The 16,548-nt window shown below is 38.8% G+C and overlaps 1 protein-coding gene across 1 annotated transcript in view; it reads right to left on the bottom strand.

Annotated features, from left to right (window-relative positions):
• Positions 1 to 16,548, bottom strand: part of ADAMTS20 (ADAM metallopeptidase with thrombospondin type 1 motif 20) — a 194,942-nt gene that overhangs the window by 102,276 nt on the left and 76,118 nt on the right. The window contains exons 10-15 of the mRNA XM_065932168.1: positions 15,997 to 16,138; positions 13,781 to 13,885; positions 5,448 to 5,593; positions 4,124 to 4,305; positions 3,891 to 4,027; positions 358 to 475 (exon numbers count right to left, since the gene is read on the bottom strand). Of these exons, the coding sequence (XP_065788240.1) occupies positions 358 to 475; positions 3,891 to 4,027; positions 4,124 to 4,305; positions 5,448 to 5,593; positions 13,781 to 13,885; positions 15,997 to 16,138 (830 nt within the window). The remainder of the gene's footprint in view (positions 1 to 357; positions 476 to 3,890; positions 4,028 to 4,123; positions 4,306 to 5,447; positions 5,594 to 13,780; positions 13,886 to 15,996; positions 16,139 to 16,548) is intronic.

The raw sequence follows: 16,548 nt of genomic DNA, 5'->3' as shown, positions 1-16,548 counted from the left end.
TGGTTCAGATGATTAAAAATAATTGAAAGCAAATTTCCTGGAAAGATTATAAACATATACAATATAGATTACAGAAGCAGTAGTAAAAACACTTCATTAACTGGTACGACAGGGGGGCTATTTACACATCATTGTACTGGATTTATTCTAACAAATGCACCTAAATTTTTTTTAAGAATTAAACTTATCTTAAGCAGGTAAATTCATTAATTCAATCCTACAACTTGTACAAGATTTAATTAATCATTTTGAACTAAAATACAGAATAAACAAAACAAACCAACACTATTATTCTGTAATGATATAGTCCCATTATTATATCCAAAGAGAAAATTGGAAAAAAAATGCAAAGCTCACCATAATGTGCACTGTTGAAGACACCTGCCATTGTCCTGCAAGAGGAGTTATCCCCACCACACACGCCACATTTGTCTCTCCTGGCCTTGGAGTTCAACACATGATCACAGCCAGCTTGCTTCAAAATACAATAATTACAGTCAAGATTATTAAAATGACCAGCGAAACACTAATGGGGCTTTACAAAGTTCTTTCCAAAAATATTCTTTCAATTAACAGGAAATTCAATACAACAGGATTTTTTCAGGATATCTAATGGTCTTGTTATATGTACACCAGTATTTTCACACAGCTGTTCAGAGTTGAAAAAGCACTGTTTTTTAAAGGATCATCTACATACTTCCTGCATCAAAATCACCTGGTGTGGGATTTAAAGATAGATTCTCAGATGTTTTTAAAAATCCCTGGAGGTAAAAAACTAAGTCCACATGGTAACAAATATTGACAGTGATTCCTATTTCCATTATTTGAGAGTAATTCTTTAAGGACATGTGATTCAAATGGGACAAAAAGTAACACACTATAGTAACTTCAAAAAGAGGTCGTTCATGATTTACATTTTTTTTTAACTTATGACCTTAGAACTCTGGGGATAAACAACATATCTGACAGAAATAACTTATTTCTATAAAATTAATATCAAATTAATATCAAATAATATCAAATATTCATTTGAATCAGTTCTAATGAGACGGATGAAACTGGAGCCCATTATACAGAGTGAAGTAAGCCAGAAAGATAAAGACCATTACAGCATACTAACACATATATATGGAATTTAGAAAGATGGTAATGATAACCCTACATGCAAAACAGAAAAAGAGACACAGATGTACAGAACAGACTTTTGGACTCTGTGGGAGAAGGTGAGGGTGGGATGTTTTGAGAGAACAGCATGTATATTATCTATAGTGAAACAGATCACCAGCCCAGGTTAGATGCATGAGACAAGTGCTCGGGCCTGGTGGCACTGGGAAGACCCAGAGGGATCAGGTAGAGAGGGAGGTGGGAGGGGGGATCGGGATGGGGAATACATGTAAATCCATGGTTGATTCATGTCAATGTATGACAAAACCCACTACAATACAGTAAAGTAATTAGCCTCCAACTAATAAAAATAAATTTAAAAAAATAATAAAAAAATAAAACTCAAAAAAAATTAATATCCAGCATAATAAAGTGTTTAAGAAAAAAATGAGTAAATAACTAAAGGTGAGAGTACAGTGTGACCCAAGGCTTGGAAAGAACAAATGCAGCTCTTTTCCACACAGACGGTGCCCTCTGCATACACTGCAGTAACATTTAGTTCTTTGGAATACTCCTTAAGTTTAGTGATCAGGAGAGTAAGAAAAATTCATAAGCCTCATGATTTTGTATTTACAAGGTAAATGTTTCCAAAATGAAAATTTCATCCAGATATTTTCTGAAAGTAATAGGCATCTTTATGTTCAGACACGTCATATTTTCTCATTATATCTGACTCTCCGGGGTTAGCTTAGATAAAACAAGTTTTCAGGCACCAAGTGCCCTTTTTCTCACATTCAAAAGTCAAACGAAGTGAAGTGAAAGTCACTCAGTCGTGTCCAACTCTTTGCAACCCCATGAACTAGCCCATGTATTCTCCAGGCCAGAATACTAGAGTGGGTAGCCTTTCCCTTCTCCAGGGGATCTTCCCAACCCAGGAATCGAACCCAGGTCTCCCACATTGTAGGTGGATTCTCTACCAGCTGAGCCACAACGGAAGCCCAAGAATACTGGGGTGGGTAGCCTATCCCTCTCCAGGTGACCTTCCTGACCCAGGAATCAAACCTGGGTCTTCTGCATTGCAGGCAGATCATTTACCAATTGAACTACCAGGAAAGTCCAAAGCTATTTCCAATCTGTAAGTTATTTTCAGTTTCTCTAAACATCTCATTAGCCCTTTGAGTGCAAGGCCTTTATCACCTAGGTAATAGATGTTTGGTTATAGGGAGAAGAACTAGTCCTATAAAGTTCCACTTAAGGAATGACTTCACAAGATGATACTTATATTCTTTAGACAACATTCAATATCCTAGTTCTCAAACTCACCATCCATGTTTAGGATTGCCATCTGCAACTTGCAAACTTTAATTCAGGGGCTCATCTGCTCTCACCTAGCATCCTGCCTGCGTGCATGAGTGCTAAGTTGCTTCAGTCATGCCCAACTCTGTGCAATCCTTTGGACCGCAGCCTGCCACACTCCTCTGTCCATGGAATCCTCCAGGAAAGAATACCAGAGTGGGTTGCCATGATCTCCTCCAGGGGATCTCCCCGACCCAGGGATCGAACCTGCATCTCTTACATCTCCTGCATTGGCAGGCCAGCTCTTTACCACTAGCACCACCTGGGAAGCCCCACTAAATGGCCTACCTAACTCCAGTTTTCTAGCAACCCAGTACATTCTGAAGACTTTAATATGCAAATCAAATCACATCTCTTGCTTAACTCCAAATCCCTGGATCTTCAAGGACTTTAGGAAAACACTTTCACATAACATCAGCTGGTGGCCACCTCCAACCTGGGTCCTTTACTTCTTCACCTTTCTAAAACTTTCTTATCCTAATAATTAGATCCAGACTCACACCCTGCATGAGCCTTCCCCAAATCCTTTACCCACTTCCCCATAGACTAAGATGCTCCATCGACAACGTCCACAGGCCACCCTGCAGATAACCCCACAGCCCTGTGTGTGCCCATAGCCCCCACAGATCTACCACTGTGTCAGAGGCAGCAGTTCTTGTCTATCCTTACTTCTCGGTGACTGGAACAATAAGTTGCATTCAGAGTGTGTGCGTGTGTGTGCGTGTGTGTGTGTGTGTGTGTGTGTGTGTGTGTGTGTGCGCGCTCAGTCATGCCTGACTCTTTTCAACCCCGAGGACTGTAGCCCTCCAGGCTCCTCTGTCCATGGGATTCTTCAGGCAAGAATACTGGAGTGTCCATGGGATTCTTCAGGCAAGAATACTGGAGTGAGTTGCGATTTCCTACTCCCAGGGATATTCCTGACCCAGGGATCAAACCTGTGTCTCTGTGTCTCCTGCATTGGCAGGTAGATTCTTTACCACTAGGGCCACCTGGGAAGCCCACACAGAAATTTGGTAAAAGTTTGTCGAATGCATACAAGAAGTAGGAGAATGGACAGAGGGTGGGAGGATATCACTGCTTCCAACACAGAGAGAAAAAGCGTCACCACAGAAGGTCATGTTCAAAGTAGCAAAAGGACTTTGCATTCTTCGGGTCCTGAGACATCTTAGGAAGTTGACTTCATCCCTCATCTTGATTTTGAGCGCCATAGGCAAAATGAAAACAGCAAACTCTTCTTACTGCTTCGTGAGTCACTCCTGATGACAAAGAATAGCTCCTAACCATGTTCCTACAGACAGCAGGGTAGCAACAAGGATGCTGCACTGAAATTCATGAGAATGTACATCAAGTTGCAGAAGTAATATCTGGCTAGAAAAATAGAAGGAAAACAGTATTCTGAAAGTCATTTTAAACGCAGTAGTTTTACTTACCCGACACAGGCCTTGAACACAGATGTCATTTGTTTCAGTTCCACAAGGAGTACCATCGGCAACCCTGTCCTTCAATTGGTAGAAGTTAGTGGTCCCAGCCACCCGACAATAGAGTTTACAACGGTCTTTTATGGCAACTGTAAGAAAAAGTCAAATTTGGGTGGACAAGAACACAGCTGTGTGTTCCTTTGTCTCAAAACTGTTTACAGCAATAAAATATTCTAATTACTTACTCCCACTGTACTTTGGAAGCCACCTCACGTTAGGGGAGAGACCATTGATGTTGAAATGTTTACCATCAAAATCAGAACACTGCTTCTCACGGAAGTCTTGCTTGCCTTTTGGACATGAATCAGTGTTACATGATCGAAATTTCATCCTGCGGCCCACACAGTACTTGCCTCCGTTTCTTGGCCTAGTCAAATTCATTACAGTTTAAAGCGCATCAGTACAAGGTTATTTCTGCCATTTCATTCTAAAACTGTTCCATCCCTTTCCAGGATCTGGAAAACCACTGACGTCCCACTAACACTTTTTGTTTTTAACAGAAGTATGTAACATGGTTGGGAAGCAACTCTGTGGTTAATGAACTATAGAAAATCCATTTTAACATGGATATTGTGGCCCAGAGGGCAGAAATGATGTCTTATTCACAACTAGATTAACTAACAAGGAACTAATGGTGGGGATGTGTTTACTCATTTTAGAGGCAGAGAGACATATAGAGTGAGCCAAAGATGATAACAAAGGAAGATGACACCATGTTAAAACTAACAAGAAGTATATATGACTCTTTGTTGTGTATATCCTACGTATCACTCAGTTCAAAGAATTTCATGGTATCAATCTATAGACATCCAACTCCATTTCAATTTATGTTGGAAGATTAAAAACATATGAAGACTTTCAGCATAATTCAACTATTTTAAAATTCAAATAAACTAAGTCATATTGTATTCATATTATGTCATATTTCTGTATTAAAAACTCTTTCCTTATATCTATAATAAGAGAACCATTTTCTAAAATTCTTATGGAATCCCTAAATTCTTTTAAGTATTTTGGTGAGCAGGATCTGTGCCTCAGTACTTATTCAAGCTAAAGACACTGAAGCAACTATAAGATGAAAATAAGAAAAAGAAAATATGACATGACAAATTATACCAAACAGTAAGAAACGGTAACAAAACTACCTATTTTACCCAGGAAAACCAAAGCACAGTTGAAAGGGGCCCGGCTCTTTCAACAAAAGCACAGTAAAAGTAAAAATGCCATTATATTACTGTCGTTATTTGCAACTATTTCTCAAATTTACACTAAATCAAAAAACAAAAGAAAATGACTGTCTTAACTCAAATTCTTAAAAGTATTTTACTTTTTTTTTTTAAGGTCTGAATCTACCAAGATAGAAAGTAATATGGCTTAAAGTATTCCAGAAGTTTTCTGAATCTCAGAAACTTACAGACTGACCTCCAGTTTTAGAAGTGAATGAAACTGATGTTTACTTTCTGGTGCCTTGAGATAATCTTAATTTACAGTGACATAAAAAAGACATACTCGGGGCGATTACAGAGCCTGCTTGTGCTTTTGATTCCACCTCCACATGTTCTTGAACAAGAACTGTAAGGTCCCCATGGTCCCCAATCGCCATCTACAGGACGTGTTTCCATCTCTTTATTTACACATAGCCCATGGTGGCAATGCTATAAAGTGACACAAAAAGAAATGATTCATGTGTTATCTAGTTAGGACATCACAGTAACAATAACAACAGCAGAAAGACCAGTCGAAGAAAATGCATACTTTAAGCCGAATGCTATCAGTTCAGAAATGAAATTACATTTGATACCACTTTGTGACTATTTCCTCAGTATATACTGAGTAACTGTAAACAGAGCAACATAATGCAAAAAAGAACAGGAAATTTACTCTGCTTATGAGAGCTAGAGTCTCACTGGAGAGGGAAGACCTATACCTATGGGGAAAACTTAATAATGAAAAGTATTTTTTAAAAAGAAGCAAACAAATATTTGATTAATATGGTATATAACCATGCTTCTACCTTTTATGCAAAGGTATCTATCACTCTCCTACTCTTTTAGCTAACTTTCTACCCTATCTTATTCAAAGTCTCAAAGATCACTTTGTTTCTTGTTTTCATCAAGAAAGTGGAAATCTACAAAAGAATGTGTCCAAAATCTCCCACAACCTCGTCTACCCTCCCAACACCCAAAATCTCCCACCATCCCTTCTGCCCAGTATTCAGCCTTCCTGCCCATTAGTAGACATGAAAAATCCAAAATCAGTCCCTCCATCGTGCAGCTAATCTCATCTCTTCTCACCACTCCAGCAATTCTCCCATCTCTCCTACATCATCACTGTTCCAGTCGCCACACTATATGAAAGCTAATCAAACTGCAGTCCATGCACAGATGCTGGTCTTTGAACTAGTCACTGTCAACTGGGAGAAAATGAGTTACAGAAGATGAAAGTAAGCATTTAGAAACTTTCAGAAGACTTAGAAGATTTTGACAGATTGATTTTGTTTATTAAAGCTAATAATTATAAAATCAGCTTATATTTGCTTTATTTTTTAATATTTCTTTATTCATTTATTTTTGGCTGTGCTGGGTCTTTGCTGCTGGTCGTGGCCACTCTCTAGTTGTGGCAAGCAGAGTCTACTCTTTGTTGCAGTGTGTGGGCTTCTCATCGCAGTGATTTCCTTGTTGGAGAGCACAGGATCCAGGCAAGCAGGCTCAGTTGCCCTAAGGCATGTGGATTCTTTCCTGACCAGGGATCGAAACTATGTCCCTGTGTTGGCAGGCGGATTCTTAACCCCTGGACCACCAGAGAAGCCCTATTCTATTTTTAATTGTGGTAAAATTCACACAACAAAATGCACTCTCTTAGCCATTTGTAAATGTAGAGTTCAGTGGCATTAAGAACATTCACATTGTTGTGCAACCGTCACATAGAACTCTTTGTCTTCCCAAATGGAAACTCTGCACCCATTAAACCTGACAACCACCATTCTACTGTTACTATGAATTTCATATAACTGAAATCATACGGTATTTGTCTTTCTGCACACGTGCTAAGTCATTTCAGTCATGTCTGACTCTGTGTGACCCTATAGACTGTAGCCCACCAGGCTCCTCTATCCATGGGATTCTCCAGGCAAGAATACTGGAGTGGGTTGCCATGCCCTTCTCCAGGGGATTTTTCCCAAACCAGGGATCAAACCCTGTCTCTTGAGTCTCCTGCATTAGCAGGCAGGTTCTTTATCACTAGTGCCACCTGGGAAGCCCATTTGTCTGTCTAGGACTGGCTTATTTCACTTAGCAATATGTTCTCAAAATTAATCCATGTTCCAGCATGTGTCAGAATTTCATTCCTCTAACAATTGAAAAATATTCCATTGTATGTATATATCACATTTTCTTTATCCATATATCCGCTGATGGACACGGGTTGCTTCCACTTCTTGGCTATTGTGAATAATGCAATTCTTTGGGATATATACCAAGAAATTTTTGTGTTAGGTTACATGTTTCTTTTTTAATCTTTTTGAGGAACCACCATTTTGTTTTCCTTTTGTTTTGACTTACACTTGGAATGTCTTTTTTCATTTCATTTTTACCATTTTGTACAATAGCATGTTTATAAATGACCAGAAATATTTAAAAAAGAATACTGGTCCTTTACGAGAGACAGTTTGAGAAGTACCCCACTCATTCTTTTTAAACAAAAATATTAGACTCATTTCCTTCACCAGTTATTGTCCTACTTTTCCTCGAAAGAGTTGTCTTTGTTCATGGTCTAACGCTCTCCACCTCTTCTCTCTCATTACCCAGAGGCTTTCACATCCCACCTTCCACGAATCTGCTCATGTGTGCATCACAAATGGCCTCCCGGACACCATGACCAGTGGCTAGTTCTGTCTCTGCCTTCTTTGGCTTCTATGACATAGTGTGTGACTAGCTAATCATTCTTCTTCTTTGATACACTTTTTTTTCTCTTGGTTTCCAGGACTCCACACACTCTTGGTTTTCTCTTCTCTTTAATGATTTCTCTTTTGCAGTTTCTTCTTCCTTCTAACCTCTTAACGTCTCTGGGCTCAGACCATGGTCCTTTAACCATCTGTTTCATCGATCACTCCCAGTCCAGATCTCTTTCCTGAACTCCAGACTCTATGGACAGCTGCTTCCTCGTTTTCATTTCAATGTCTAAGATAAGGATAGCATATCCAAAGTGGATATGTTTTCATTTCAATGTCTAAGATAAGGATAGCATATCCAAAGTGGAAGCTGCCCCCTCAAAATCTGCTGAGTTGATCTCAGTTATCAGCCAAATACATAGTCATCCTATCTCTTCCTCCTCTAATATTCCATGGCTAATACATTAGCAAATGCTCTAGTTCCTTCAAAAACATATATAAAGTTGACTTTTAATCATCACCTGACTTGAGCCACCAATATCTATTTTACTCCAACAGCTCCCTGAGTACATCTCCTCCTCGTCTACTCTTGGCCCTTAGAGTTTAGCCTCAAAAGTTGTCAGAACAGCCATGATCCTTTTTTAACTTAGTTTAAAAATTAAATTAGGTGACTCCTCTGTCAAGTCTTTCAATTACATCACTTTGAGTAACACAAAATTCTCATAAAACCTGAAAGTTTTTCTAGTAATTCCCAAATACATCTCTCTCTCTCTTCATTCCACTCCAGTCAAAATGTCATCTTTGCTCTTCCCTGAACACTCTAGGAAAATTCCAGATTTAGAAGTCTGGTTGTTCCCTTTGCCTGGAGCCCAACTCCCCTGTAATGTCCTCATAGCAAACTCCCTCACTTCCTTTAAAACAGCTCATTAGGCAACTTCCCATAAGATCACCCTTGACCATCATATTTTAAATTGCAATCTGCCCTCTCCTACCACACAACATCTAATCCCTTTTCTACTCTATTTCTCTTATTCATGGTGCCATTATATTGTTTGTAATACTGCAGTATCCAACTAGAACATAAGCTCCAGGACAGGGGCAGGGATCTTTCTTCTTTTGTTCACTGATATACGAGCACCTAGAATAGTATCTGACATGTAGGAGGCCCTTGACAAATTTTTGTTGAATGAATTAATCCTATAACCAAGTTTATTAGCAGGAAAAAAATGCCTTGTGTCCTCCATTAGAACAAGTCATTTAATATGAGAAAGCCATACTAGAAGTGAACAAAAACAAAATCTCAAAATAGATCTCAAAATAGAATATACTGTGTGCATGTAAATTTTGTGGGCATCTTCCAGAAATGTTTAAATAATCCTGGCACATTCCCTTTTTATTTATTTATTTCTGAGGGAACAGAACATGAAAAAGAATGTTATGTTGTTCATCGTGTAGTAAAATTAACTCATTGTCAGATGGGTTCAGCATGTCTACATGCAAACAGATTTACTACAAAAAGCGTTTAACAGACATCACCCATGTAAGATAGTCACAAGATAAAAGAACTAAGGGAAAAATTATAGGATATTTGTTTAAACTTTCCTTGAATAACAGGACCTCTTAATACTTAATATGGCTAATGCATAGGGGTTCACTATTTTCAGTTAATGTTTTAAAGGTAATTTATACCTAGCATGATTCACATTTTATGCCAAATATCACCTCTACTTTTAATCTACATGGGTTTTAAAGTAGGTCTCAGTATCTCACCATATTTACCTGGATTTCAACAAACCCATGCTCCATACTGTCTTACTGGGGAAATAGTCAAGTGAGCTAATAAAAAAAAGAAGCTCAAAATTGATAATAATTAGGACAATACAAGTCAAAATAAGGATTAAATTCTATTTTGCACCCCCTAGAATAGCTAAAAGTTTGTTAAGGCTAACAAAATAAAAAATTGGCAGGGAATGCAGAACAATTCAAACTTTCTTATATTGGTTGGTGAGTCTAAAATGGTTCACATCCTTTGGAAAATAGTTTGGTACTTTCTTATGAAGTTAAACACACACCTACCCTATAACCTAACAATTTACTCAAGAGAAATACAAACATATGGCCACAAGAAGATTTATATAAGGATGCTCACAGTGGCTTTATACATAAAAGCCCCAAACTTGAAATGACCCAAATACCTATCAACAGAAGAACGGTAAACAATTATAGCACAGCTGAATTAAACTGCAATATAAAGGAAGAAGTACTGATGCACACAATGATGTGAATAAAATTCAGAAACATCATGTTGAACAAAAGAAGCTTGACCCACTAGCTCCTAGCCAAGAGACAGTATACTAGATAGTTTCATTTACTTTAAAATAAAGAACAGACAGGTGATGGGGCAAAGACAGCAGACCCTGAGTTCACCTCCTCCTAAGGATACACAAAAATTACAACTATTTATAGAGCAACTATCAATGAGAGTGACCTGAAGACCCAAAGAAAAGACTATAATTAAGGATATAAAGAAGAGATCACAACAAGATGGGTAGGAGGGAACATTGTATAGTTAAGACCCATACTCCTGGGTAGGCAACCCACAATCAAAAGAATAATTAGAATTGCAGAGGTTCTCCCCAAGGACTCAGAGGTCTAAACCTCACAGCAGGCTCCCCAGGCTGGGAGTCCTGCACCAGGAACACGAGCCTCACAGTGTTTGGCTCTGAATGCCAGCAAGGTTTACTTTCAGGAAAGTCAGAAAAATATAGGAAACAGAGACTCCACTCTTAAAAGGCACACACACACACACACACACACACACACACACACACAAAATATCACATGCTTCAAGACCCAGAGAAGATGCAGAAATTTGAAAGAAGCCTAGGTTCAGACCCATTTGCTGATCTTGGAGAGCTTCCCAAAAAGAAAGAAAGCATCTGGGACTCACCCTGGTAACACAGAAGCTGACAGAAGGCATTTTCGGGAGCTCATCCCACCACGAGGACACGGCTACTGGCAAGTACCACTTTCACTCCTTATTAGCATCAGGACCTGGCCGCACTCACTAGCGTGCTGGCACACATCTTGGGTCACCCCATGCCAAGCAGTTACCTGGGAGGGAACACAGACCCATCTTCCAGCCAGCCAGTTGCCATAGAACCCACTGAGACTCCAGCCACTCCAAAAGCCGGTCTTGCCCACCAGAAGGCCCAGGACCCAGCCCCCAACCACCTGTGGGTCATCACTAACCCCAAGGTTCCAAGGGATTTGCAGCCAGCCATCAGAGAAGACTCCACCCAGCAGGGGGCAGGTACCAGCCCTGGTAACCCCTGGGCTCCAGCCATACCATCTGCTGGTCCCACTGACTCTGGGACCAGCAGGGCCCTGAAGCCAGGATCCCAGACCAGACTCAGCCACCAGTGGACCAGCATCAGTCTTAGGGCTTCCTGGGCCTTAGCCTACCCACCAGGAAACTAACACCTGCTCCAGGACATCCCAGGTACCCAGGGACCCCAGAACCCAGCTCCATTCGCCATGGGCCACCACTAGCTCTGAGGCCAGATTCAGCCACTAGTGGGCAGGGACAAGCGCCTGGACTCCCTGGACCCCACAGACACCATCCCTCGGAGTACCATGGCTCCAGAGCCAGCTGTGTAAAGGCCTGGCCCACCAATCAGGAGGTCAGCACAGTCTGGGACACCCTTGGCCATCAGCAGGCTGGCACTAGCTCTGGGACCTCTTGGGAACCTCAGTCAACTGCCCTGGAATTGAGGTCCAACCACCACTAAGCCGGCACCAAGACCAAGCCTCCACTGACCATGCAGCCAGCCACATCAGTACCCCATCAAATGTGCAAGGGACCAGCTGTCTCCGCACAAGAATCTGGCAACCAATAAAACCAAGAAGGCTGAAATCATATCGAGCATCTTTTCTGACCACAGTCCTATGAAACCTGAAATCAACTACAAGAAAAGTTTTGCAAAGAAAAAAATAAAACAGTGTGAAAACTAAACATTGTGCTACTAAACAACCAATAGGTCACGAAAATAATAAAAAAAAAATACCTGGAGACAAATAAAAACACAGCAATCTAAAATCTATGTAATGAAAGCAAATGCAGTTCTATGAGGAACATTTGTAGCAACACACGCCTACCTCAGGAAAGAAGAAAAATCTCAAGTAAAACTTATACCTAAACCTTATACCTAAAGGAACTAGAATTAAAAGAACCAACGAAACTCAGTGTTGGTAGAAGGAAAGAAATTATAAAGATCAGAAAGAGAAAAAATTAATAAAATAGATACCAAAAAGAGTAGAAAAGAAACTAAGAAACTAAGATCAAAGAAACTAAGAGCTGATACTTGAAAAGATAAACAAAACTGATTATTTAGACCCATCAAGAAAATAAGGGAAGGCTAAAATCTGGTGACTCAGTGGTAAAGAATCTGCCTGCAGTGGTGGAGATCTGGTTCAATCCCTGGGTCAGGAAGATCCCCTGAAGGACGGCATGGCAACCTGCTCCAGTATTCTTGCCTAGGAAACTCCATGGACAGAGGAGACTGGCAGGCTGCAGTCAATAGGGTCTCACAGAGTCAGACACGACTGAAGTGCCTAAGCAGCAGCAAATCAATGAAATAAAAAATGAAAAAGAAGTTACAACTGCCACCACAGACACACAAAGGATCCTAGGAGATCATGATGAACAATTAATTACATGCCAATAAAATGGACAACCCAGAAGAAATGGATGAATTCCTAGAAATGTACAATTTTACCTGATTGAATCAGGAAGAAAATATAAAAATAACCAGTTTATGAAGTTCACTAGTAATGAAATTGAATCAATAATTTTAAAACCTCCCAACTCTTGAAAGTCCAGAACCAGATGGTTTCCCAAGTGAATTCTAACCAACATTTAGAGAACAGTAACACTTACTTTTCTGAAAGTTGTGAAAGTCGCTCGGTCATGTCTGACTCTTTGCGACCCCATGGACTATATAAGTCCGTGGAATTCTCCAGGCCAGAATACTGGAGTGGATAGCCTTTCCCTTCCCCAGGGGATTTCCCAACCCAGGGGTCAAACCCAGGTCTCCTGCATTGCAGGCAGACTCTTTACCAGCTGAGCCACCAGGGAAGCCCATTCTTCTCAAACTATTCCAAAAAATTACAGAGGAAGGAATTCTCTGGAATTCATTCTACAAAGCCAGCATCACCCTGACAATGAAACCAGACAAAGGTATCACAAGAAGGAAAATTACAGACCAGTGTCACTGATGAACATAGATGCAAAAATCTTCAACAAAATATTAGCAAACTGAATTCAACAATACATTAAAAAGATCATACACTATGATTAAGTGGGATGTACTGTTCAAAATCCACAAATTAATATATGCAATAGATCACATTTCATTATCATGGTGAACCCAGTCACTTCACATCATGTTGGCAGATTTACATAAGTTTATCACTGATGCTAGAATGGAAAAGATACAGTATGATTGACAGGTTTGTCTTAGAGATACAATGTATTCAAAAACACTAAAACCAATAAAGTTCTGAAGAAACCACTTAAAACTTTCATTTATATTTCTCTGAATTTTTTAGGAGAAATATATACAATGGTAAATCCTTAAATTTGGGAGCATTTCAGATATTTGCTGACCTACTTACGGCTAGACACATTTTTAATAACAAGACTATAATATGCTTAGATAAGCAAATGTCCACATAATTACGTAACTATAATATCCATCTGCTTTATCTTGAAAACAGGATAAAATTTAAATTCTAATTCACTTGAAAACATACATCAAACAAATACAGCAAAAACATTAATTCAACTAGCAGAAGAAAATATGATGGTGAATAATGAAGCGTGCTGAAACACAGAGCAATCACATCCTTGGATAATCTCTTGATACAAAACTCACCCTTGGAGAAAACCTACCATCCCAGGACCACAGTTTGTTCCATCTGCCAGTGGCATGTGTTGAGTGCGACAGCCCTTATGGACTCCTTCTGCACTGGTACACCAGAGACGCCTGCATTGTTTCTGCAGAGTAAGAAAAGGCAGGCAAGCAAGAGTAAAAATAACACTACGACCCCCAGATCAGGTCAGTATCATGCATTGATCTATAAACTGATCCTAGATACTTCCTGGTTTCATGGTCAGATAAGAAAATAATCAGTAATAATCTTTTACTAGGGCTTCACTGGTGTCTCAGATGTTAAAGAATCTGCCTGCAGTGTGGGAGACCTGGGTTTGATCCCTGGCTCAGAAAGATCCCCTAGAGAAGGGAATGGCTACCCACTCCAGTATTACTGCCTGGCAAATTCCATGGACTGAGGAACCTGGTGGGCTACAGCCCGTGGAGTTGCAAAGAATCAGACACGACTGAACAACTAACACAGATACACATAATAATCTTTACTAAGTCAGTCTTGGAAATCAATTTTCCTCTAAACACATAAAAGGGCAACATTTAGTTCTTAAAAAATTGGATTATCATCAAACACTGAACAATGGAAGAGATGACTTGGAGCGGAAGCATTCAAAATTACTGAGACACTTTACTCTCTTTGCAAGACATTTTTCTAAAGGATTTTTTGTTGTTAAATGTTATTCACAAGGAGTTTCCAAAAGTCCCTTTTGATCCAACAGTGGAATGTATGAATAATGTGCATAGAAAAACTGTATAATGTATACTGGTTTCCTATTTTGTAAATATAATGCATACTTTCAATTCTTGAACAAAGGGTTCTGAAGTCTTCACAATATATGAAAATCCACAGAGGCTCACAGGAGCTATGTCCAAGATAATCCCTTTCTTTGAATTTAAATTCAAAGTTCATTCAGTGTCCAAGTCAGTAGGAAAAAAATGCATTTTTTTTAATAAAAAATAATTGAGGTAAATCTTCCCCTCTTCATAGTGGATATTTAAAGACATAAAAATTTGTTATTTTAAATTTAAGATTTTAGGAATAATATTCATTATATTCATTATGGTTTGTCCATCCCTATGCTCACTGTTAAGTACCTTTCATTTATTCATCCATCCATTCATTCATTCATACATCATTCATGTATTCACTCATTCAACATTCACTAAACATTTCTATTTTTGGCTCCTATTATATGGCAGATCTGAACTAAATCCTGGGAATACATCTTTATTTATAATGAATGAACAAGGTGAGATTCCTGGTTCAATGATCTTCACAATCTAGTAGTATAGTAAGCAATTTGGCAAAGGTCTGTACAGGATTGAAGAAAATGAAATGCATATTCTGCTTGGAAAAGTAAGGCATGGATTCACCAAAGTACTGACATTTATTCGAACTAAATCCTAAATTCACCCCCAAAAGAAGACAAAATCTTGGCTACAGATTCAATAAAAATGTCAACTCAACTTTTTCAGTGGAATTTTAAAGAATCTAACCTATGAAAAATCCTTGAAACCAATTATAAAGTAATGATTAAAGAATACTAAACAATAGGCTCCAAATTTCATTCCTTTGGATTCAAGTCTGTATAAAGGAAAATATTGTCTATGACATTCTTGGGGTCTTTAATACAATTCATTATCAAAGCACTTGTATTATCTCTCCCACCCACAAAACAACATCATTTGAAAATAACTATTTGAATGCTTTTGATTTTCATTAACTTGTATGTGACTCTGTTTTCTGACTGAGGATATTTCATAGGATTTTGTGAGAGTTAAAGATAATTTTTAAGTATCTAACAGAGTGAAAGTGAAAGTGAGTCACTCAGTTGTGACTAACAAAGAGTGACTCTTTGCGATCCCACCAGGCTCCTCTGTCCATGGGATTCTCCAGGCAAGAACACTGGAGTGGGTAGGCATTCCCTTCTCTTGGGGATCTTCCCAACCCAGGGATCGAACCTGGGTCTCCCACATTGCAGGCAGATTCTTTACCATCTGAGCCACCAGGAAAGTCCACCTGGTGTATAATATGTATTCAATAAATTATAGTTTCCCTTTTTTAAAAACCTCTTTCTGACAAACACCAGATTTTTCTAATATTTAAAAATCAAGATAAATTCAGCATACTACCTGTCCAAGAGAATAAAGTACATTTTGAAATATATCTTAACTATAACTTTATGGTAGTTTTCAAACAAAAGAATATAATTTTCCTTACTAAATAGGGACACACTTGTGATCCAGGACCAAACATAAGTTCACATTGCTTGTTTACATCATACATTAATCCAGGAAGCTGTGAAGATAGATCGTATATTCTTCCATTTGGTTTGTCAAGGAGGCATTCCCCATGACCAGTGCTGCAACAACGACAGGGAACAAAATGTTGTGAATACACATGGATGTACTTCAGTAGAAGATTCTTTACCACATTTTTCTGTAGCTCTGCACTTTCAAATAGAACATCAGTATTTTTTCATAATTTAAAAACCAACTCACATCAAAGTCAATAAGAAAATCTCACAGTTTATAAAGGACTTATTCTATGTGTTTGTTCTCATTTAATCCCCACAACCGCCTTAAAGGTAAAATTTTTTTAAAAGAATAATGAAAAATAAACAAAAATTCATCAAATATAACATTTAAAACATGCATTCCTATGTTGATCACACTACACTTTTGGTCTGCTTTACTATCCAACAGGAATGTCCTATATCTAATGTCCAATCTGTCAAAATGCAAAAAGTAACATTTTCAGATCATCTGAGAA

The sequence above is a fragment of the Muntiacus reevesi genome, chromosome 4, assembly GCF_963930625.1.
Source record: "Muntiacus reevesi chromosome 4, mMunRee1.1, whole genome shotgun sequence".
NCBI lineage: Eukaryota > Metazoa > Chordata > Mammalia > Artiodactyla > Cervidae > Muntiacus > Muntiacus reevesi.
Note: the sequence above shows the minus strand (reverse complement) of the source record. Positions and strands in the feature narration are given on the sequence as shown.